Here is a 24,797-nt window from a genome sequence, read left to right on the forward strand (position 1 = left end):
TATCCTTGAGAAGATTGGAAGGAATACTTGTTAGGATTTTCGTTGTTGTTTTGTGCCGTTTCTGGAGATTGAAGTCAGGGTCTGGGCTGTGTCCCTTGAGATTTTTTTTATGCTCAAGGCTAATGTTCTTTCACTTGATACAGCTCCACTTTCAACTTTTTAGTAATTAATTGGAGATGAGTCTCACCAACTTTCCTGCTTGGGCTGATGTCGAACTGCGATCCTCAGATCTCAGCCTCCTCAATAGCTAGGATAATATGATTCACTGGAGTCCAGCTGATTGCCCCTTCCACTGCTCTGTATTTCAGTGAGAATGATGTACATGATACTTCAGTCTAAGAGTTAAGCCTTTGGGAATTCCTTATGAGATATTAGTGTGCCTTACAGATTCTAGCTGTAAATTGTACATACTAATATTACCCCCCCTTAGGAATTATTTTAACTGGTTAAGGAGAAAATGTATGACAGGGATTAATATACATAGGAAGTGATTCTTTCTTTAAAAAATGAAAGTTTAACTATACAAGAATGGCTTACTTTTTAACTATATTAAGAATTTAAGAGCCGGGAGCCAGTGACTCATGCCTGTAATCCTAGCTACTCAGGAGGCTGAGATCTGAGGATTGTGGTTCAAAGCCAGCCCAGGCAGGAAAATCCATGAGACTCTTATCTCCAATAAACCACTAGAAAACCAGAAATGGCACTGTGGCTCAAGCGGTAGAGTGCTCACCTTGAGCTGAAGAGCTCAGGGACAGCGCCCAAGCCCAGAGTTCAAGCCCCACGACCGGTCCAAAAAAAAAAAAAATTAACCAGAGACTAGATACAGTTCCTTATGGAATACCTAGGAATAATTTGATGGTCAGATTATTAATAATTAAAATTCTAGAGGCAGAAGTTTGCAGTTCTCACTTATTCCTGGACAATTTCCTCTAGAACTTTTCAATATTTCCCTATCCTACCCTTTTCTTTGAAACCAGGTCTCTCTATGGTTGTTCAGGTTGGTCTCAAGTAGTTTTTCATGAGCTGAAGCAAGAAGCTAAATAGCTAGAACCCAAAATATGTGACATTGTGACTTGCTAAAAGAAAACACAGGTTTCATCAAATTCTAAAATAATAAGAAACAAAACATTCATGCGGATATATGTTTCGAAAATAATACATTTAAAAGGTTTTCTAAGCAATTTCATGGATGAAATAAAAGCAAAAATCACTACAAAATCACATTCCCTTCTGTTCTCTACTATCCAGATTTTCCATTCATTACTGAAAGTATGAATTTTAATGTGGGTCTAAAAGAGAAAAATGCTTTATTTGGGTTTTAAGTCTTTAATTTTTTATACAGTATTTTTATTTGGAAAAACCATGGAAGTAAATTATACTCAAAGTAACTCTTTTCTTTCTATAGAGAGAAATAGCTCGGAAACTTGCGAATCCTAAGCAACCAACTAATCCTTTTCTAGAGATGGTCAAATTTCTGTTGGAACGAATTGCACCTGTACATATTGATTCAGAAGCTATAAGGTAAGCTAGGGAATAAACATACTAAAAAACAATTTTCATCTTAAACTACAATATTGTAAGTTTAAATTTTGGAGCATTACAGTAGACATTCCTGTGAACCTCTCCTAGTGGCAATGAAACACTTTTCATCTTATATGGCTTTTTATGGTGCTTTGTATTATTTAAGTTTTTGGGCAGCCAGACACCAGTGGTTTATTCTTATAATCGTAACTATTCAGGAAGCTGTGACAAAACTGAGGATTGAAGTTTCAAAACAGCCCAAGAGACTCTTATCTCCAGTTAACCAGGAAGAAGCCAAACTGGAAGTGTGGCTCAAGTGATAGTGCTAGCCTTGAGTGAGCAAGCTTAAAGCCCCTGAATTTAAGCTCCTGTATCTGTCAAAGAAGAATTCTTTCTTGAGTGAGGGAAATAGCTTAAGGGACAAAGTGCCTACCTATCAAGCATAAGACTTTAGTTTAAACCACCTTAAAAAATTATGTGTATTTCTGTTCTATATATGCTCATTCAAGAAAATACAATCCAGGGACAGTGAATCTCTCCTATAATCCTAACTGCTCAAGAGGCTTTAAGGATTGTGGTTCAAAGCCAGCCCAGGCAGGAAAGTTTGTGAGACTCCAGTTAACCAGTAAAAAGTGAAACTGTAGTTCAAGTGTGGTAGAATACTTGCGTGAAAAAGCTTAGGGATAGCACCAAGGTCTTATGCCCCAGAACTGACATACAGGAAAAAAGATTGTGATTATTATTTTTTTGATCTAGTAGTCTTACTAATTTATACTTTCTTTAATAGTGCACTAGTAAAATTGATGAATAAATCAATTGAGGGGACTGCAGATGATGAAGAGGAGGGTGTAAGTCCAGATACTGCTATTCGTTCAGGACTTGAACTTCTTAAGGTATTTTTGAAACAGTTTTATTTCCATTTATTTCCATAGAGTCATGATTTACATTCCCTTTAGGATATAAAGGAGTCATGTTGATTTCATTGGAGAATTTCAAAATTCTAAAATTTTGGGGTAAAATATTTTATCAATAGAATACAGTGTAACCATATGTGGAGATGCAGCAATGAAATATCTACCCCCTCTGAACTAAAGTAAAATAATAGAAAGTAGTAGAAGTTTTAAAAAATATTTTTAAGCATTCTAATGTTATTGCCTTACATTATAAATATTTCTGTATTTTCCTGTTTGATTCATTTGTGTTTATGCTATGGTTGGGACAGTTTATGCTAACTAATCTCTTTCCAAAGAACCAGCAATTGACGCCCCATTAGAATGGTTATATGACAACACCTAATTGGTTAGGAGTTTTAAAACAATTCATAATCATAATACATGGAAAAGAATTAAAAAGAATTAGGAATATTCAGGTGATTCAATTTCATGGTTTAATTTGAGAAAAGTGCTACTTTGGGACATAGTGGGAGAAAACATGGGTTGTCAGAGGAACAGGAAGGTGTCTTTTTTACCAGATACTAAATATAATAGCTCTTCCATTGAATTGAGCAATAAGTTATTGAAGTAGTGGTAACAAAAGTTGAAGAGAAACCAGGGCAATGTTCAGTAGAAAAGAAAGTGACCAGATTATACTGAGATGATCTTAATTATTTCTTTCAAGTTTTTTGTCAGTCCTGGAGCTTGATCTCAGGGCCTGGGTGCTGTCCCAGATCTGCTTTTGCTCAAGGCTAGAGCTCTACCACTTGAGCCACAGCACCACTTCTGGCTTTCTTTGAGTATGTGGTACTGAGGAATTGTAGGCAAGAACTCGTACCACTAAGCCACTTTCCCAGCCCACATACATCCTTTTTATGTTGTTTTGGGGTTGTGTTTTGTGAACTTTTCTCTCTTTGGTTGCTTTATTTATTTATTTATTTTCCTTTTTCTTTTTTCCTTTTTTTTTTTTTGTGTGTGTGTGTGTGTGTTTTTTGTTTTTTTTTTTAGACAAGTTCTCACCGCATGACCGAGGGTAGCTTGGAACTTCTTTATTTATTTTTGTCAGTCATGGGGCTTGAACTCTGGGCCTGGGCACTGTTCCTCTGCCCTTCAGCTCAAGGTGAGCACTCTATCACTTGAGCCACAGTACCACTTTGGTTTTCTGGGTGGTTTATTGGAAATAAGTCTCATGGAGTTTCCTACTAGGGCTGGCTTTGAACTGCAATCCTCAGATCTTAGCCTCTTGAGTAGCTAGGATTATAGGCGTGAGCCACTGGCACCCAGCTAAGATATATTTTTATACTTGTAATTAAAACTTTATAATGGGTTTGAAGCCAGCCTGGGCAGAGAAGTCTGTGAGACTCTTATCTCCAATAAATTACTCAGAGAAAGCCAGAAGTGGCATTGTAGCTCAAGTGATAAGAGTGCTAGCCTTGAGCACAAAGAGGCTCAGGGACAGCACCCAGGCCCTGAGTTCCAGCTCCAGAACAGGTAAAAAAACAAAAAATAAAAAAAACTTTACAATGATGACTTCTTTGTTGATAGTTAACTATGAGTGAACTTTAGGTGGTAGATTTTGCTTAACTAATTTCTATTTAGATTATCTTTTTGACACTAAAGTAAATGGAAGCTTTATATCACACAAAGATTGAGTCATTAATTGTGAAGCTTTTACTTTAAATAAATATTCCCATACTGAAATATACCTAATTCTTTTATAATGGATTAGAACAGTTGTCTATACTCCTAAAGCTACATCTATTCCTCCAGGTTCTGTCTTTCACACATCCTACCTCGTTCCACTCTGCAGAGACATATGAGTCCTTGTTACAGTGCCTAAGAATGGAGGATGACAAGGTAGCAGAAGCTGCAATACAAATCTTTAGAAATACAGGCCACAAAATAGAAACAGACCTTCCCCAGATCCGATCGTGAGTATACACCTCAGTTGAGGTGTTTTATTTGTCCGCTGCCTTACTCCATTAACATTAGATTGCAGTACCTTTTTCTTAATAACTTGGTTATAAACTTAAGAGCTGCTACCTTCCTGTACTACCAGGTTAAAAGAGCAAGCATTCAACTGATGCTGTATAGGTATTTATTAGCTAGTTACTTATTTTGAAGTAGCATTACTCACAAAAATGAAGAACAGTGTTGGATGAGCATTATAGTATAACTAGTTGGGAGATGAGTTACAAAAACGTCTATTTTTAAAAAACATTTGGTTTTGCATAGGCTGTTCTAGGCAGAAACACTGAAAAGGACAAATGATGGGGCTCAAGTGAGTGGTAAGGTATCTGCCTAGCGAGTACAAAACCCTGAAAAAAATGCAGTACTGGGAAAAAAAGAGAAGACGAGTTCAGTTCAATAGTTTGGTATATTTTCACTTGGTATCTTTTTTTTTTTTTTTTTTTTTTTGGCGGACGGTCGTGGGGCTTGATCTCTGTCCCTCAGCTCTTCAGCTCAAGGCTAGTGCTCTACCTCTACCACTTGAGCCACAGCGCCACTTCTGGCCTTTTCTGCTTATGTGGTGCTGACGAATCGAACCCAGGGCCTCGTGCATGCCAGGCAAGCACTCTACCACTGAGCCATGTTCCCAGCCCTCGCTTGGTATCTTAGGGTCCAACTTTTCCTGTGCTAATTTCTGTTGAATCATACTTTCATGCTCAAGAAAAATGTAAATTATAAAAAACAAGTTTTTTCTCGTAAGATAATACAAGTAGCTCCTGAAGTTTTAAACTTGTGAGCTAATATGTAAAGTAATTCAATATTTACTGTACAGTCTCTTTGCTCTGTAGTAAATACAAAGTAATTAACCTATCAATCAATTCTTTCCAGGAGTTGATAGTTTCGTGATAATTTTTATGTATACATTATCTGAAAATATAAAACTCTAGGAAAGAGTTTCTGTTGACTTTTTTTTTTTTTTTTTAAATGGGTCCTGGAGTTTGAACTCAACCTGGGCCATGTCCCTGAGCTTCTTTGTGCTCAAGGCTAGCGCTTTACCAGTTGAGCAACACCACTTCTGGCATTTTCTGAGTAGTTTGGTGGAGATAAGAGTCTCAGGGACTTTCTTGTCCAGGCTGGTTTCAGATCGCAGACTCCTGGCACGAATCACTGGTACCTGGCTAGCTGCTGACTTCTTTAAAGAGAAAAAGCTGTTCCTTTTTTATCTTACATGTTTTTTTAAAAAAAAATTTATAAAGGTGATATGCAGAGGGATTATAGTCTCCTTAAGTCTGGAGAGAGTACATTTCTTTTTGGACAGTGTCACCCCTTCTTTCAATCTGTTTGTCTCCTGTCCCTACCCACAAGTAGAATAGTGTCTGGTGAGTACCACTGCTGTATTTGTTCACCTTTTATCCCTCTATTTCTGTGGTTCCTCCCTTAAGCTCCTAAAGACAAAAATAAGCAAGAAAGAAGGAAAAGAAAACAGAAGCAGCAACAAAGAAAAAACAACCTGTTTTCCTTTCCCTTTTTTTTTTTTTTTTTTGTGCTAGTCCTGTCTGTGGCTTGAACTTGGGGCCTGAGTACTATCCCTGAGCTTCTTTCGCTAAAGGCTAGCGCTCTACCATTGAGTGAGCCACAGTCCCACTTCTGGCTTCATGCATGTAGGCAAGCACTCTACCACTAAGCCACATTCCCACCCTGCTGTTTTTCCTTTTTATTTGTTAAAATCAAAGTATTCAGGACTTTATACTCCCTCTTGACTCTTTCTCTCAAGATTGGTGCTCTGCCACTTGAGCAATACCTCTAGTTCTGGCTTTTTGCTGGTTAATTGGCAATGAGTCTCTTGGATTTACCTGCCTAGTTGACTATAAATCTTGATCCTCACATCTCAGCTTCCTGAGTAGAATTATATGTGTGAGCCATTGGTTCCTGATCACAGTATCTATCCCTAAAAGAATTGTATCCCAAGAGAAGAAGTAGATAAATATAGTCAAGCCTGGGTCCCGGTAGATCACACCTCTAGAGAGAGAGAGAGAGAGTGTGTGTGTGTGTGTGTGTGTGTGTGTGTGTGTGTGTGTGTGTGTCTAGAGAGAGAGAGAGAGAGAGTGTGTGTGTGTGTGTGTGTGTGTGTGTGCTGTCTCCGTGTGTGTGTGTGTGTGTGTGTGTGTGTGTGTGTGTGTGTGTGCTGTCTCCTTGGCTGAGGACCTGCCAGGAGGCCAGCCTGGGTCTGGGAGGAGCTGCTGAAAGCTTCCCCGTGTGTGTGTGTGTGTGTGTGTGTGTGTGTGTGTGTGTGTGTGTGTGTGTGTGTGTGTGTGTGTGTGTGTGTGTGTGTGTGTGTGTGTGTGTGTGTGTGTGTGTGTGTGTGTGTGTGTGTGTGTGTGTGTGTGTGTGTGTGTGTGTGTGTGTGCTGTCTCCTTGGCTGAGGACCTGCCAGGAGGCCAGCCTGGGTCTGGGAGGAGCTGCTGAAAGCTTCCCCTAATGGGAACAGCCTGGGCCCTGGTGTCTCACGGGGGATGGAGCCCCAGTTAGGGGGAAAGGCAGTTGTTTTATTAGCTACAGACCATGGAAACCAGGTGGGGCTGCTGAGGGCAGTTCTCTGAGGCAGGGGCCGTCTATCTCAGGCTGTAATGTTTGCTCAGATTCCCTAGGGCTCTTGTTAAAATGCAGATTCTGATTCTATCTGTAGAGCCTGGGATGTTCTATTTGGAACGAGTTTTCAGATAATTCTAATCTTAACTATGCATGAGGTTGACAGTTCAAAGCTGTCTAGGCAGGAAAATCCATTAGATTTGTATCTCCAGTTAGTTAGCCACCAGAAGTTTGGTATTGAAGCTGTGGATCAAGTGGTAGACCACTAGCTTTGAGTAAAAAAAACTCAGGGATAGTGCCCAGGACCAGAGTTCAAGCCCCAGGTCTAGTGTGTGTGCGTGCACACAGACACAGACAGACAGACACGCACGCATGCACACGCGCACGCGCGCGCGCGCGCACACACACACACACACACACACACACACAGAAAAAAAATGGGGAGAGAAGAAAGAATGGTTGGGGCAAGAAGAAATTAATGGAAAACAGAAACACACCACTAAAGGCTTCAATACTAGCCCTGATGACACCATTTGATTTTAGCACTCCATGAATAAAGCATAGAGTTTGCTCACTTATTAACATTACAGGTTTTCCAGGATGAATTAATACTATGTTTAATGAAGAGTTTCATCAAAACTGTGTCTTTAGTTATTCACTGGTGCTAGTAAAAAATTTTTACTCTCCTAAGTTAACAAAAGAGGCTAAATTATGCTGAGTCAAGGGTGGGTATTTGAACATGACAATATATATTCATAATCAAATATCCATGGAAAACATCTTTTTTTTTTTTTTGGGTCCATTCGTGGGGCCTGAACTCTGTCCTTCAGCTCTTCAGCTCTAGGCTAGTGCTCTACCACTTGAGCCACAGCGCCACTTCAGGCTTTTTTCTTTTTGCTTATGTGGTGCTGAGGAATCGAACCCAGGGCCTCGAGCATGCAAGGCAAGCGCTGTACCACTGAGCCACCTTCCCAGCCCCATGCAAAACATCTTGAAGCATTTCCTAAATATAAAATCAAACTTATCCTTAGCAACATATGTCTCAGCTTTTTTGATTGAGGGTGTACAGCTTGGGCTTTGTATATTGCTATTGAAGTCTAGTCCTTCATTATAAGATAACCTTGTCAAGGCATCATTTCATTTGACATCAAACTTTTCTAAAAATACATCTTTTCTAATTTTATAAAACGTGAAAAAGTATCTTTAAATTTTTACATTGCTTAAGTTTATATGTTCATTATAAAAAGCTGAAAGCAAGGCTGGACATGTTGGCATAGTGGTAGGAGTGCTTGCCTACTATGCATGAAGCACTGGATTTAATCTCTAGGGCTATCGAAACAAATACCTGTGAACCTAGGGGTGAAAAATCTGCCTAGCAAGTATGTGGCCTTGAGTTCAATCCCTAGTACTTCAATCCACCAAACATTTTACCTTATTAATAGTTGAGTTAGAGTAGAGACAACACTGAACTTATTTTTAGTATTTCTCCAATATCATAGATTTATCTTTGCTTATTTTTGTATCAGTATCATTTGTATCAGTATCATTCCAACTATTTGCTAAAATATCGGTTTTATTTTTCTGATTTCTTTGTCTTCTTTGATATAAATATAGGAACTTATTTTTAAAAAACTGGAAAATAGGATATCTACTTGGAAGGTAAATGTATCCTGGGACAAACTTTAGCTTATAGAATAAGGGAGACTTGTTCACTGTTTCTTCATATTTATGCTCTAGATTTAAAATGAGAATTGTCTTATGACCTTTATCATGAGGTATTTCTTTTTCTTAATTCATACTTTAGGATAGAAAGGTAGTTTCCAAGCTGGGTGCTGGTGGCTCATGCCTGTAATCCTAGCTACTCAGGAGGCTGAGATTTGAGGATCATGGTTCAAAGCCAGCCCAGGCAGGAAAGTCCGTGAGACTCTTATCTTCAATAAACCACTAGAAAACTGGAAGGGGAGCTGTGGCTCAAGCGGTAGAGTGCTTGCCTTGAGCTGAAGAGCTGAGGGACAGTGCTCAGGCCCAGAGTTCAAGCCCTACAACCAACCAAAAAAAAAAAAAAGAGAGAGAGAGAGAAAAGTAGTTTCCAATCTTTCTCCACATCAAATAATTTCTCAGAGTGTTCTCTTAGCAACGCATACCCAATTATGCAAAGTGGAAGACAATGAGACTAATAATACTTGTGACTTTATGGGCTGAAAAAATGACAACTATGATACTATTTTTTTGCAGGACATTAATTCCCATTTTACATCAGAAAGCAAAGAGGGGTACACCACACCAAGCAAAACAAGCTGTGCACTGTATACATGCCATATTCACAAATAAAGAAGTCCAGCTCGCACAGATTTTTGAGGTATTTATAATATATAGGATATGTTTATATGGATTTTACTTTGTAAGCTCTTTATGTGGGTTTTATGGAATCTAGATGAGTTTCAAAAAACTATGTTACCCCATTATATAAGTTCCTTGGATGTATGATTCTCCCCCCCCCCCCCCCCACACACACAGTGGGGCTTAAAGTCTAGGACTAGACATTGTCCCTGAGCTCTTCAGCTCAAGGCTAGCCCTTTACCACTTGAGGCACAGCACCACTTCCAGTTTTCTAGGGTTTATTGGAGATGAGAGTCTCATAGACTTTTCTGCTAGGGCTGGCTTTGAAATGTGAGACTTTTTTTTTTTTTTTTTTTTTTTTTTTTTTTTTTTTTTGGATCCGGTCGTGGGGCCTGAACTCTGGGCCTGGGCACTGTCCCTCGGCTCTTCAGCTCAAGGCTAGTGCTCTACCACTTGAGCCATAGCACCATTTCCAGCTTATTTCTTTTTGCTTATGTGGTGCTGGGGAATGGAACCCAGGGCCTCAGGCATGCAAGGCAAGCGCTCTACCACTGAGCCACCTACCCAGTCTGGATTTGAATTGTGATCCTCAGATCTCAGCTTCCTGTGCCACCAACGCCTGCTTGATTTCTTTCTTTTTAATACATTGAGGATAATAAACATAAAACTTACTTTTTATGATTGACGATTATATAATATGTCCTCACAGAATAATAAATCCATCAATTTAGCAGACAATGTAGAGTGGCAGAAAATAATGCACATTTGATATGACTATTCTTATTTCACTTTTTATTTATTTATTTATTTATTTAGTCGGTCGTGGGGCCTGAACTCTGGGCCTAGGTGCTGTCCCTCAGCTCTTCAGTTCAAGACTAGGCCTCTACCTCTTGAGCCACAGCCTTATTTATTTTACTGTACACTCTTTCAGTTTTGTTAAATTTAAGTAGGTAAGTTAAAAACCAAATACCTAATATGGCTTAAGTTAGTTATTGTCAGATCATTAAAATAAATTGATAAGGAAAACTTTGGGGGACTCAGGAAATTTTTATTATAGAATATGTAAATGTTTATAAAACAGACTGGTAATTGTTTCTTTTACTTTTTTAGCCACTCAGTAGGAGTTTGAATGCTGATGTACCAGAACAACTTATTACTCCATTAGTTTCACTAGGTCACATTTCTATGTTGGCACCTGATCAGTTTGCTTCCCCAATGAAATCTGTAGTAGCAAATTTTATTGTGAAAGATCTACTAATGAATGACAGGGTAAGTTTCTCATTTAATTAAATGAATTGACTACACCTTTTCACAGAAGCATTTTATTTTTCTGAAGTCTCTTCACTTCTTCATCTCCTTCTCTTCTTCTCAGTCTTTTTGTGTGTTGTGATGTATTTTAAGAACTGATCTTACTAACCATAGCTTTTCCACTTAGTTATACTTTCACCTCCACACTTTTCCATTTAAATTATCCCAAACACTTTCTGTGTTTGAGATACCTATTGCCAGAGGTAACCTTTTAAGAAAGATTTTAAAGCTGGGCCCCAGTGACTTATGACTGTAATCCTCGATACTCAGGAGGCTCAGATTTAAGGATCATGATTCAGAGGTAGCCCAGACTGAAAGTCCCTGTGAGATTCTTATCTCCAGTTAACCACTAGAAAACCAGAATGGCACTGTGGCTTAAAGTGGTAGAGTGCTAGGAGGGAAAGAGCTCATAGATAGTACCCAGGCCCTGAGTTCAAGCATCACAACTGACCCCCAAAAAATAGAAATTTAAGAAGACTATTGTGGTTTGGGGCACTTGTAATTATAGTTCTCAGAAGACTGAGGCAGAAATATGTAGAGTTTGGATCCAGCCAGAACTACATAGGGAAGCCTTGTTTTGGGAGGGTTTTATGTATGTTCTGGTCCTGGGGCTTGAACTCAGGGCTTGGATATATGCCTGAGATTTTTGCTCAAGGCTACCACTTGAGTCAGTAGTACCCAGGCTGTAAAGTCTTGTGTCAATGGAGGAAGGAAGGAAATGAGAGATGAATGATAAAATTGAAATACTATTACTGTACATTAGCAGTTTTCTAGAGTTCTATTGTTGCCTTTTCTACCGCTCTTGTTTCTATCATTACTAAAAATATTAATGGATTTGAATTTTACTAATTTTATTGCACATTTGGCATTAGACTTACGTATTGTTTTCAGATACTGAACTATGTGTGGATGTGTTTTTACTTTTAGATTGGAACCCAATAATGTATAAATAGGGAAGCTTCACCATGTCATTTCAGAAATATAATCTGATTAAGAATCACTACTTGGGCTGGTTGCTGGTGGCTCACTCCTATAATCCTAACTACTCAGAACGTTTAGCTCTGAGGAACACTGTTCGAAGCCAGTCCTGGCAAGAAAGTATAAAACTTATCTCCAATTAACCACCAAAAAAATCAGAAGTAGAGCTGTGCTTTAAGTGGTAGAGCATTAGCCTTGAGCATGAAAGTTCAGGGGCAGGGCTGGGAAGTGGTAGAGTGCTCACCTTGCATGCATGAGGCCCTGTGTTTGATTCTTCAACACCACATAAGCAGAAAAAGCCGGAAGTGGCACTGTGGCTCAAGTGGTAGAGAGCTAGTTGAAGAGCTGAGGGACAGCACCCAGACTGAGTTCAGGCTCCACGACTGACAAAAAAACGAAAAGAAAGTAAGTTCAGGGGTAGCACCCAGGCTCTGAGTTCAAGCTCCAGTACTAGCATGTAAAGAAAAACAAAAAAAAAAACAAACACTGCTTGGGAGTCAGGTGATCACAAGCTCAGAACCACATAGTAAGACCCTGTTTAAAAAGTGAAAGAAAGCAAAGGAAGGATTTCTACTTTATCAAATGGATATAAATTGAAAAGAGTTATTGAAAAGGACACAAACTATTCTTAAAATTTTTCAGTGTGGATGACTTTGTTTTAATTTATCACAAATGCAAACTATCCAAATCTTTCCTAACCATATAGTTAGTTATCTTGGATACTTAACCAGTGTGTCTTTTGTATTTAGAGTACTTCTGCTAATTCCTTTTATGCTTTTTTTTTTTTTTTTTTTTTTGGTCCGGTCGTGTGGCCTGAACTCTGGACCTGGGCGCTGTCCCTCAGCTCTTCAGCTCAAGGCTAGTGCTCTGTCACTTGAGCCACAGCACCACTTCCGGCTTTTTTCTTTTTTTGCTTATGTGGTGCTGAGGAATTGAACCCAGGGCCTCATGCATGCAAGGCAAGCGCTATACCACTGAGCCACCTTCCCAGCCCCTGCATTTTATTTTTGATAGACAAATACTTTCACATAGTGATAGATAAAATAACATGTAGAATGATATTTTAATATATGTACACAATATGTATTGGTCAGATCAGGGTAATTGGTAAGTTTTTCATCTTAGGCTTATATTACTCTTGTAAACATTCTAAATCTGTTTAAAAACAATTTTGAAATAATTCCATTATTATTTATTCTAGTTATCCTTTACTATGTTATAGGATATTAGTAGTTCTGTCCACATGCTTCTTTATACCCATTAACTAAATGTTTTGTAATTATGCTCAATTGTATAATACAGATTTTGCCATTTTAGGTATATAGTCACTAATCACCACCACCATCCAACTATCTGCAGATCTCATTTATCATCTCAAATAGATGATTCTGTACTCATTAACATCCTCATTGCTCTTTGCCATAGCCCATCATTACAGCTGGGTTTTTTTTTGGCTTTATGAATTGACTGATTCTAGATATCTCGTAAAGTAATGCTTGTTTGGTATTTCATTTATTTCACTAAGCAAGTTAACCATGTTACTTTTATGGCTGAAACATATTCCTTTCTGTTTATAGCTCATACTTTGTATACTCATTTATTGATAGATACTTGTTTCCAATGTTATAATGCTTGCAAAGCTGATAGATACATTTCATTACCTGTTTTCTGATATTTGGAGTATGTGCCTGATAGCAAAATGGGTAGATCACATGCTCATTTTGTGTTGAACTTGTTGTTGTTGTTCGGGTACTAGGGCTTCAACTCAAGGCCTGGATACTATCTCTTAACTTTTGTGCTTAAGGCTCATATTACACCACTTGATCCACAGCCCTTCTTCTAGCTTTTTGGTGGTTAATTGGAGATAAGAGTCTCATAGAATTTCCTTTCCCAGGAGGGCTTTGGGTTTGGAATAGTAATGCTCAGATTTTAGCCTCCTGAGTAGCTGGGATTATCTGTGTGAGTCACCAGCATCCAGTTTGAATGTTGAACTTTTTGAGCCTCCACTGGACTGTTTTCCACAGTGTCTGTACCATTTTACATTCTCACCAACAATACTTGAAGGTTCAAGTTGTCTTCATACTTGCTATTTCTTAACAGAGTAATATTCTTGCTATTGGGTATGAAGTAGTAATTCATTATAGGTTTGCTTTGTTGTTGTTTTCTGTTTGTTTGTTTGTTTTGTGCTGGTACTGGGGCTTGAACTCCAGGCCTGGGTGTTGAACTCAAGGATACTCTTCTACCACTTGAGCCCCACTCTACTTCTGGCTTTTTTGACTGATAATTGGACTTTCTTGCCTGGGCTTTTTCTTCAAACTATGTTCATCAGATCTCAACCTACTCAGTAGCATTCCATGAGATACATGTGCCTAATCTCATTATTGTTTTTATTTGTATTACCTATATAAATGATGTTGAAGACTGCTTTCATCTGCTTGGTTGATTGCCATCTGTGTATCTTTGGAGAGCTATTTACTCAATTCTATAACCACTTGTAGTTGAGTTGAGACTTCCTTATAAAAGCCTTGTCAAACTGGCTCCAGTGGCTTACCACTATAATCTTAGCTGCTCAGGAAGCTGAGACCTCAAGATTGAAGTTTCAAGCGAGCCCAGTTAGAAATGAATTGACCATATAAGTGCAGTAACAGTTGTTTGGATGTTCTTTTTTTATTCTCATTGCTCACTATGTTAATCTTGTTGCAGTATGGACCATACTATTTTATATAACATTTTTAGACCTATAGTTTTTGCTATAGGTTTTCTGAAAACATTTCTCAACTTTAAAAATGTTCTTTAATACAAGCTAATTTCTTCTGGTGTCTATAGTCAACAGGTGAAAAGAATGGAAAATTATGGTCTCCAGATGAGGAAGTTTCCCCTGAAGTACTGGCAAAGGTAAGTTTGTAAAAGTCTTAAATTTATGTTCAAAAAAGGAATGTTTAGGACTAGGAATGTGGCTCAGTGGTAGAATGTAGCCTTGAGCACAGAGAGGCTCAGGGACAGTGCCAGGCCCTGAATTCAAGCCCCAGGACCGGCAAAAAACAACAAACAAGAAAAAAGGAATGTTTAACAGTATTCTGCCCCCACCCCCTGGTCATGAGACCTGAACTCTGGGCCTTGGCGCTGTCCCTCAGCTCTTCAGCTCAAGGCTAGCGCTTTACCACTTGAGCCACAGCACCACTTCGGGCCTTTCTGCTTATGTGGTGCTGAGGAATTGAACCTAGGGCCTCATGTATGCAAGGCAAGCACTCTACCACTGAGCCACCTTCCCAGTCCCTCTTCTTTTTTTATATGCTAATAGTTACCAAGTTTTTCATTGAGATCATTTTGTTTATAGATGAAATAGTACTTAGCTGGTTGCTGGTGGCTCATGTTTGTAATCCTAGCTACTCAGGAGGCTGAGATCTGAGTATTTGTGATGGAAGCCAGCCCAAGAAGGAAAGTTTATGAGCTCAGATTTCAAACCACAGTACCAGCTCTACGCTGCCCCTCCCTACCCCCCCCCTTTTTTTTTTTTTTGGTCCGGTCATGGGGCCTGAACTCTGGGACTGGGCGCTGTCCTTCAGCTCAAGGCTAGCACGCTACCACTTGAGCCATAGCACACTTCCGGTTCTTTTTTCTGCTTTTATGATGCTGAGGAATTGAACCGAGGGCCTCATGCATGCAAGGCAAGCACTGTACCACTGAGCCACCTTCCCAGCCCTCTTTGTCTTTTTGTTGTTGTTGTTGGTTGTGTGGCCTGAACTCTGGGCCACCTTCCCACCCCCACTTGCCTTTCTATCTCTTCCATTAAAATAGGTGTTTGCTTGGTTTTCTGTGCCAGTCCCAAGCCTTAAACTTGACCTCAAATTCTTGTTGTTTTCTTCCTGTTCTTTGGCAACTCTTATCAAGTGAACCATGCCTCCAATCTAGATTTTGCTGGTTAATTGGATTTATCTGTCATAAGACTTTTTTTCTCAGCCTTGTTTCAAACTTCAGTTTTTCTGGACTGACCTTCTTGAGTATCTAAGATTGTAGGCCTGAGCCAGTGGTGCCTATTTAAATGGTTGTTTTTAAGCCGCATGTTTTGTTTTGTTTTGTTTTGTTTTTACCAGTTCTGTGGCTTGAACTTAGGGCGTGGGCACTGTCCCTGAGCATCTTGCTCAAGACTAGCACTCTACCACTTGAGCCACAACACCACTTCTAGCCTTTTCTGTTTATGTGGTATTAAGGAATCGAACCCAGGGCTTCATGCATGCTAGGTAAGCACTCAACCAATAAGCCATATTCCCAGCCCATAAGCCACATGTTATTTTAAAATGTTATCTTTTTAATGAAATACATAGTAATTGTACATTTTGTGTGGAACAGTGTGGTGTTTCAGTACATATATAAGTAATTAGAGGCAGGTAATTAGCATATTAGGTCAGATAGTTACTACTCTTTGTATTGGAAACCTTCAAATACCATTTTTTCTAAACTAACTTATTTTTAATTTCTTCTTGTGTTTGTTGTTGTTGGCCATGGGGTTTGAATTCAGTGCCTGGGTGCTGTCCACATAGTGGTCTGCCACTTTGATTATCATCTCCATTTCCAGGTTTTAGGTAGTTAATTGGAGATAAGAGTCTTACTCACTTTTTCTTTCCTGCCCAGGCTGGCTTTGAACCTCAATCCTCGGATCTCAGCCTCCTGAATAACTAGGATTACAGGTGTGAACCACCTGGGCCTGGCTTATTTATTTTCTTAACTAGTAAATACTAGTGTAAGAAAATATTTTAGCTTATAACCTGTAATTTACTAGCAGCTGTGCCATTCAGAAAAAATGTGAGCAGTCACTGCTTCTAAATTATAATCTGGATTAAAGTAGTAAAGGTCAATTATTTAGAAAAAGCATATTTCACAGACAACATATCAATTTGAAATATGTGAACTTGAAGTTGCTACTATACTGGGGATACCATACGTCTTTTATACACACTATAGACCAGCTAGTTGTTCTTTCTCCTATAATTTTGCTGACATAGGGTTTGGATGGGACCTGGGCAGACCCAGCTAAGAACTTGTGGTAGGAAGTTTGGTTGTATTTGGTTCATGTCAAATCAACAGGTTGGCAGCCCAAGACTAATACAACAGAGAGAAACAGGTCAGAAGCCTGAGTGCCCTCTAGGGTAGCCATGGCTTTATGACTATGGTGGCATGGGGGAGATGGAATTTAAGTCTCCTTCTCATTTCCTTCTTTCCTTCTTTCCTTCTTTCCTTCTTTCCTTCCTTCCTTCCTTCCTTCCTTCCTTCCTTCCTTCCTTCCTTCCTTCCTTCCTTCCTTCCCTCCCTCCCTCCTTCCCTCCCTCCATCCCTTCTTCTCTCCCTCCCTCCTTTTCTCCCTCCCTCCATCCCTCCCTCCCTTCCTTTTTTGTCAAGGCCTAGGCACTGTCTTTGATCTTTTTTTGTCTTTTTTTTTTTTTTTTTGTCTTTGATCTTTTATGCTTAAGGCTAGCACTTTGCCATTCTGAGCCACAGATCCATTTCTGGCTTTCTGGTGGTTAATTGGAGATAAGAGTCTCACAGACTTTCTTTCCTGGGCTGGCTTCAAATTGCAATCCTCAGATCTCAGCCTTTTGAATGCTAGGATTATAGGTGTGAGCCACCAGCACCCAGGTACTGGTGATATTTTTATGGTTTTTTTGTTTATTGGGTTTAAATTTAGGCCATGGTATTTGGTGAGCTGGCTCTCTACCACATCAGACATACTCCTAATCCTCTACTCAATATTTTGGAAGATTCAAGTCATTATTGTTAACTATAATTATCCATCTTTACTATGGAACATTACACGTTTTTTCCTATTCAGCTTCATTCCTGTATCAGTTAATTATCCTTATTCTATCCCTTTCCAGTCATTAGTTACCAGTATACTAAGTAGTTATTCTTCAAATGTGTTTTTTCCAATTATTAAAAAATATGGACAAGTCTTCGAATGTTAACCCTGAGTTCTAGAGCCCAACCATATGCAAGTTATATATTATAGTAATATGTCCCAGTTGCTTTCTCTGTTGGCATAAAGTTATTTGGAAGCTAACTAAGATAATATGATGTGTACAGCTTTGGGAAAAGCAACTGATAGCAGATTAAGCATGGATTAAATATTAGTTCTTACTATTACTATCCCACTGGCAAGTAAGATGTATCTACTGATGAGGATAATAAGTAAGCTGATCAACTTACATAGTTAATGTTCTCTTTAGTTGTAAATTTAAGTTCCTTCCTTTTTTTAGTATGTTAATATTTTATAGGTACAAGCAATTAAACTTTTGGTAAGATGGCTCTTGGGTATGAAGAATAACCAGTCTAAATCTGCCAACTCAACTCTTCGGTTATTATCAGCAATGTTGGTTAGTGAGGGTGATCTGACAGAGCAAAAGAGGATCAGGTGAGATTTTTCTTTTTTCTTTTTCTTTTTTTTTTTTTACAACTTCCTTAGCTCAAAAACGGGCAGACATTTATATAACAGTATTTTATCTGATTAATACTAAATTTTGGAATTATACTATGTACCTTCGGGTGAAATCTTAGTTTTCAAGGGTTTTATGTCTCTTGTACTTTTAATAGGACATGTGAGTGTATTTTTTACTTCTAAAACCTGAACTTAGACCAGTAAATTTTTAGTCATAATAAGTATAATCTAACGTTACAGTCTTCAGCATTTGGTTAAGTAAACAAATAGCTGCTAAATTGTCAGTTTTTACAAAGCACTGAGAGTAGTATTCCAGCAAAAATAGATCAGTACCTACCTTAAATGATCTTATCTACAGAGTAATTTCATAAGTGCATTAACTTAAACATGGTTTCAGTGGTGGCTTAAACAATCAAAGGTTTCTGATAATTTATAGAAGAGTCTACAGATGCAAAACGAAAATGCCATTGGACTCTTCAAATCTGTAACATTGCTATCTTTCTGTTCCTTATAAGATGGGAACAATATCAGTTTTCTTGTTTCTTTCAAAGACTTGGTTTATTTACTAAGGGCCAACAGAAATAACTAAAGATTTCCACTTCTAATGCATTCCTGTTTTAGAATTTGTATGACAGGACAGAAGAGGATATCATTTATGCATTCAATACTTGTTTAGTACTATTAGTACATAATATTATTTATAGATACAGAAATTCCTCACAAGAGTATGTAATTGAAGGGTTGAATTATGAACAATTACAATAGATTGATGCTTTCTTTAATGCTTTAGCAAATACAATAAAATTAATTTGCATGCAGAATAAGGCAGAGATAGCATTTTAAGAACACAGTGATCATTAGAGCTAGTTGGAAGTAGCAAGAAGTTCATATATGGTATGACTATGTAATATATTGCAAAGGCATAGCCTTATTAATAACATTCCATAATGTACATGAAGACTAGATACTATCAGTTGACTTGAAAAAATATTCATCATCATTATGCAGTTTATACAATCTAAACCTTTCAAGTGTTTGATAATTGTTCCCTCCTCTGTTCCCCCATGCCATTTCATCAGATCTATATAGAATTAAGCTAAATTTTTATTATGTTGCAATAAATGCCAACAGATTTTTTAAAATAGAGAAAACACTTAAATTATGATTTTTAATTCTTTGGGATTTTAAAATCAGAGTTTTAACAGGTGAAGGCTGGTTGTTAGAGTATATTGAGTAAATTGTTAGCAACAGGTCACTATGACTTGAGCCTCTTTCCTTGAGATCATGGACACAGTAGCTTTCTCAGCTTTGTATATTAAGCGTAAATTGCCCCATAAGGATCTTACACTGAAAAAAAAAAGCTTTTTATGAGTAATAATGGTTATAGGAAATGTTTATTTCTTTTTTGTTTATTTATAGTAAATCTGACATGTCTCGCTTGCGATTAGCTGCTGGTAGTGCCATAATGAAGCTTGCTCAAGAACCTTGTTACCATGAAATTATTACCCCAGAACAGTTTCAGCTCTGTGCACTTGTCATTAATGTAAGTAATTATCTATTTTTATAAAATTTTTGCCTTAAAGGCTAAAATTATTTATTAATACAGATTCTCTTAGTTTTGTTATTTTATTTTTATGTTTTTCTACTATTGAGGTGTCAAACTCAGGCTACCACTTGAATAATCCCAGCCGTGTGTGTGTGTGTGTGTGTGTGTGTGTGTGTGTGTGTGTGTGTGTGTGTGTGTGTGTGTGTGTGTGTGTGTGTGTGTGTGTGTGTGTGTGTGTGTGTGTGTGTGTGTGTGTGTGTGTGTGCGCGCATTCATGCATGCTTCAGTGCCATTCCTTGGCTTTTTTTTTTTTTTGTCAGTGATGGGGTTTGAACTCTGCCTGGGCACTATCCCTCAGCTCTTCTGCTCAAGGCAAGCGCTCTACCACTTGAGCCACAGCTTCACTTCCAGCTTTCTGAGTGGTTTATTGGAGATGACAGTCTCACAGATTTTCCTGCCCAGGCTGGCTTTGAATTGCAATCTTCAGATCTCAGCCTCCTGAGTAGCTAGGATTATAGGTGTAAGCCACCAATGCCCGGCTTCCTTAGCTTTTTTGTTTCAGGCTAGCACTCTACCAACTTGAGCCATATCTCTACTTTTGGCTTTTTGGTGGTTAATTGGACATAGGCCTCAGGTATTTTCCTGCCTAGGCTGGCTTTGAACCACAATTCTCAGATCTCAGCCTTCTGAGTAGCTAGGATTACAGGTGTGAGCCACCAGTACCCAGCCTCCTTTTTTGCTTTCTCAGGTTCTGAGGCTTCTGCCTGGTCTGGTATTGGGCAATGACTTTCCTCACTTTCCCTACCAAATAGCTTGAATTGTACCTGTGTAGCATCACACCTGCCCTTGAGAATAGATTCATATATAAATGTGCATATTAAAGAGGTTGCTGGGGCTGGGAAGGTGGCTTAGCAGTAGAGTGCTTACCTCACATGCATGAGGCCCTGGGTTCGATTCCTCAGTACAACATAAATAGTAAAAAAAAGTGACACTCTGGCTCAAGTGGTAGCGTGCTAGCCTTGAGCTGAAGAGCTCAGGGACAGTATTCAAGCCCCAAGACTGACCTAAAAAATAAAAAGGTTGCTGCTACCTATCTAAGTAATCTGTATGATGTAAAAACAACATGCTAAAATTTCTTAAAGTACCCCCTTATTAGAGATTACCCAATTTTACCTATTTTGTTTTTTGTACTGATACAGGATGAGTGTTACCAAGTAAGGCAGATATTTGCCCAGAAGTTACACAAGGCACTTGTAAAGTTACTGCTCCCATTGGAGTACATGGCCATCTTTGCCTTGTGTGCCAAAGATCCTGTGAAGGAGAGACGAGCACATGCACGACAGTGTTTACTGAAAAACATTAGTATACGCAGGGAGTACATTAAACAGAACCCTATGGCTACTGGTAAGTGACTCAGAGTTGGCAGTGTGCACTTACCTGTTATCAGTGTGTTCATATGAAGGAGGGGCTTATATCTATTTTTCTGTTCATAGTGACTAAATTTTACAGAAATGAGAAAAAAATGGTAACGAAAGTGGCTAGCACTCAAACAAGGTATTATATAAAAGCCATTAAAATTGTTAATATTTATTGTTTTCACTTTAGAGAAATTATTATCACTGTTGCCTGAATATGTAGTTCCATACATGATTCACCTGCTAGCCCATGATCCAGACTTTACAAGATCACAAGATGTCGATCAACTTCGTGATATCAAAGAGTAAGTCATGTTGTTTTTCAGGAATTCCATGAGTTATTTTTTCTTTTTAAAAGATGTTAACTTTTCCTGTTACTATTTTTGTTGGAGTTTTTATTACCTTTTTTGGTTTTATTTTTTGAATATTTAAAATTTTTCTTTGCAAAATTGTTGCCAGGGCTGGGAAGGTGGCTCAGTGGTAGAGCGCTTGCCTTGCATGCATGAGGCCCTGGGTTCGATTCCTCAGCACCACATAAGCAAAAAGAAAAAAGCAGGAAATAGCACTGTGGCTCAAGTGGTAGAGCGCTAGTCTTGAGCTGAAGAGCTGAGGGACAGCACCCAGGCCCAGAGTTCAGGCCCCACGACCAGACCCAAAAAAAGAAAGAAGAAAAACAATCTCCTTTAATCTTTAGTTTAAGAAAAGATAATCCCAGTGCCAGGAGTACGGACTCATCTATAATCATATCATTCAAGAGGCAGAGATGGGAAGAATGTAGTTTGAATCTAGCCTGGGTAAAGACTTTGTAAGTCTCAATCAACATAAGTGGTAGTACATGCCTGTCATCCTAGCTATTTAGGAAGCACAAATAGAAATATTGTTGTTCAGGCCAGCCTGGGAGTAAATATCAGAACTTATCCCAAATGAATTCAAGTAAAAGTTCTGGGTACATGGCTCAAGTGATAGAGCACTTGCCTACCATGAGAACATTAGTTCATACCCCCTCGGTACCACCAGAAAAGTGAAGATAAAAAATACTTATCCATGGGCTGGGAAGGTGGCTCAGTGGTAGAGTGCTTGCCTTGCATGCATGAGGCCCTGGGTTCGATTCCTCAGCACCACATAAGCAAAAAGAAAAAAGCCGGAAGTGGTGTTGTGGCTCAAGTGGTAGAGTGCTAGCCTTGAGCTGAAGAGCTGAGGGACAGTGCCTAGGCCCAGAGTTCAGGACCCACGACCGGACCAAAAAAAAAAATACTTATCCATACATAAAATATTCTATGGCTAGTCTGTAAACAAATAGTAAACCAGTGTATATGATACCAAACTTTGTATATGGCACAGGATGAAAGATTAACAGGCTAAAGATTATGTACACATGATAAAATAATATTTGCTATCTTTCTTCGTTGCTGTTTTGCCCTCAAGTTGATACTGTCAGATTATATTGAAAGTATTACATTTTTTACTACTAGACAGTAACTTTTTCCTAAGCTGAATTAAATCTCAGCATTTAAAGCATTGTATAGATTTGGTGGATAACCTTGTCAAAATCTTAATGGGAAAAATGTTGTTCATTGTCGTACATTATTTGTAAGCATTAGATTATGAGATCCTTATATTTTGAGGACTTCTCATTCTGTTGTTCAACACATCATCCCAGTGATGTTACCCTTTAATTTAAAATACATGAAATCTGCCTTTTTTTTTTTTTTTTTTTTTTTTGCCAGTCCTGTGGCTTGAACACAGGACCTAGGCACTGTCCCTGAGCTGCTTTTGCTCAAGATTAGCACTCTCCCACTTGAGCTACAATGCCACTCCAGCCTTTTCTGTTTATGTGTTACTGAGGAAGCACTCTACCACTAAACCACATTCCCAATCCAAAGTCTACTTTTTTTGTGTGTGCCAGTCCTGGGGCTTGAAAGTCAATGCTTTTTTAACTCAGGGACAGTGCCCAGGCCTTGAGTTCAAACCCCCTGACCAACAGAGCCTCCCCTTTCCTCCCCCCCACCCCCAAAAGAAAAAAAAGTTGGGATTTAACTGATTTGCAAGTTTCCTTTTTCTTGTTGTTTGGAATTACTGTGGATTGAACCTAGATCTTTATCCTTTTAGAAAGCCACTCTACTGCTTGAGCCACATCTCCAGTTCTTTCTTGAACTTTTTTCCTTTGTCAGTACTGGAACTTGAACTCAGGGCATCATGTTCTAGGTTGACATTCTTGCTCATATCTGCCACTTAAGCAATACCTCCAGTCCAACATTTGCTGTGTAATCAAAGATGGAGTCTTACAGACTCGGTTCTAACTGGCTTCTGTGATCCTGTAGGTCTTAGCTCCTTAAGACAATAGGATGAACTGTTGATGCCAGGTTTTGCTCTGATTATTTTTGAGATAAGATCTGGCCTTGTGTATCCACCTACCTAAATTGCAATCCGTGTACTTATTTATGTTACTTGCTATATCTGAAATAACAGGTGTGCTACCCCAATCAGCTTTTTCTGTTGATGTGAGGTCTTTTGTGAACTCTTTTGGATTTACCTGGACACAATCCTCCTAATCTCGTTGTAGCTGGAATAACAGATATACACCAAATTATCTTGCTATTAGTGGAGATGGACATACCATTAACTTTTTGCTTGAGTTGGCCTCACCCCATGATCTTCTAATCTCTGCTTCTTGAGTAACTATGTTGAGAGGTGTGAGCCACTGGTGCCCATAATGTGATCTAAACTAAGGGCCTTGCTTGACAAGAATTCTTGACAGTTGAGCTGCAGCTCCAGCCCTAAGTAAATACTTTCTAAAACTACATGGTTAAATTTCAGCTGAGGGTTGGGAATGTGGCATGGTGGTAGAATGCTTTCCAAGCATGCATGAGGCCCTGGGTTCGATTCCACGGTACCATGTAAATAAATTTTTTTAGGAAGTGGCCCTGTAGCTCAAGTGGTAGAGCACTCACCTTGAGCTGAAGAGCTGAGGGACAGTGGCCAAGCCCAGAGTTCAAGCCCCATGACCGACAAAAAATAAATAAATAATTTTTTTTTAAAAATTCAGCTTGGGGCTGGGAAGGTGGCTCAGTGGTAGAGTGCTTGCCTCGCATGCATGAGGCCCTGTGTTCGATTCTTCAGCACCACATAAGCAGTAAAAGCCAGAAGTGATGCTGTGGTTCAAGTGGTAGAGCCATGAGCTGAAGAGCTGAGGGACAGCATCCAGGCCCAGAGTTTAAAAAAAAAAAAAAAAAAAAAAAAAGCTTTGTTATAAGAAGAATACTGAATTACACGGAGTCTTTAGAGTTAGAATTGAAATTAATGGCACATATTATTTTGTCCTTAATTTTGTTTGGTCTTACATGCAGCACTTTTTTTTTTGGTAGGTAGTGGGGCTTGAACTCTGAGCCTGAGCGCTCAGAAGGAAAAACTTTTTGTTTTTCAGTCATGGGGCTTGAATTCTGGGCTTGGGTGCTGTCCCTCAGCTCTTCAGCTCAAGGCTAGCTAGCTCTCTACCACTTGAGCCACAGTGCCACTTAGGTTTTTTTCTGTTTATATGGTGCTGAGGAATGGAACCCAGGGCCTCATGCAAGTACTCTACCACTGAGCCCACCTCTAAGCCTAGCAAAAATTTTAATTGCATACATTAGCAATAGATTGTTTCATTGTGATAATTCAAACAAATTCATCATGTGTTCCCTTAGCACTTCTCTCCCTCCTATTCAAATGGTAATTTATTTGTGTATGTGTGACATAACTTCAATCCTCTTCACTTCCCAGTGCTTGCTCCCCTTTTCCCTCTGACTCCC

General features: G+C 38.9%; 1 protein-coding gene across 2 annotated transcripts in view; it reads left to right on the forward strand.

Moving 5' to 3' along the window:
- The window catches only part of Pds5a (PDS5 cohesin associated factor A), a 94,674-nt gene that overhangs the window by 54,979 nt on the left and 14,898 nt on the right, over window positions 1–24,797 (forward strand). For both annotated transcript variants that reach the window (XM_070012674.1, XM_070012675.1), the window contains exons 17-26: window positions 1,406–1,521; window positions 2,309–2,414; window positions 4,224–4,384; window positions 9,228–9,351; window positions 10,443–10,601; window positions 14,445–14,513; window positions 17,888–18,024; window positions 19,468–19,591; window positions 20,794–20,998; window positions 21,200–21,314. In XM_070012674.1, the coding sequence (XP_069868775.1) occupies window positions 1,406–1,521; window positions 2,309–2,414; window positions 4,224–4,384; window positions 9,228–9,351; window positions 10,443–10,601; window positions 14,445–14,513; window positions 17,888–18,024; window positions 19,468–19,591; window positions 20,794–20,998; window positions 21,200–21,314 (1,316 nt within the window). The remainder of the gene's footprint in view (window positions 1–1,405; window positions 1,522–2,308; window positions 2,415–4,223; window positions 4,385–9,227; window positions 9,352–10,442; window positions 10,602–14,444; window positions 14,514–17,887; window positions 18,025–19,467; window positions 19,592–20,793; window positions 20,999–21,199; window positions 21,315–24,797) is intronic.

This window comes from Dipodomys merriami, unplaced genomic scaffold (assembly GCF_024711535.1).
Source record: "Dipodomys merriami isolate MVZ:Mamm:240054 unplaced genomic scaffold, mDipMer1.0.p SCAF_9, whole genome shotgun sequence".
NCBI lineage: Eukaryota > Metazoa > Chordata > Mammalia > Rodentia > Heteromyidae > Dipodomys > Dipodomys merriami.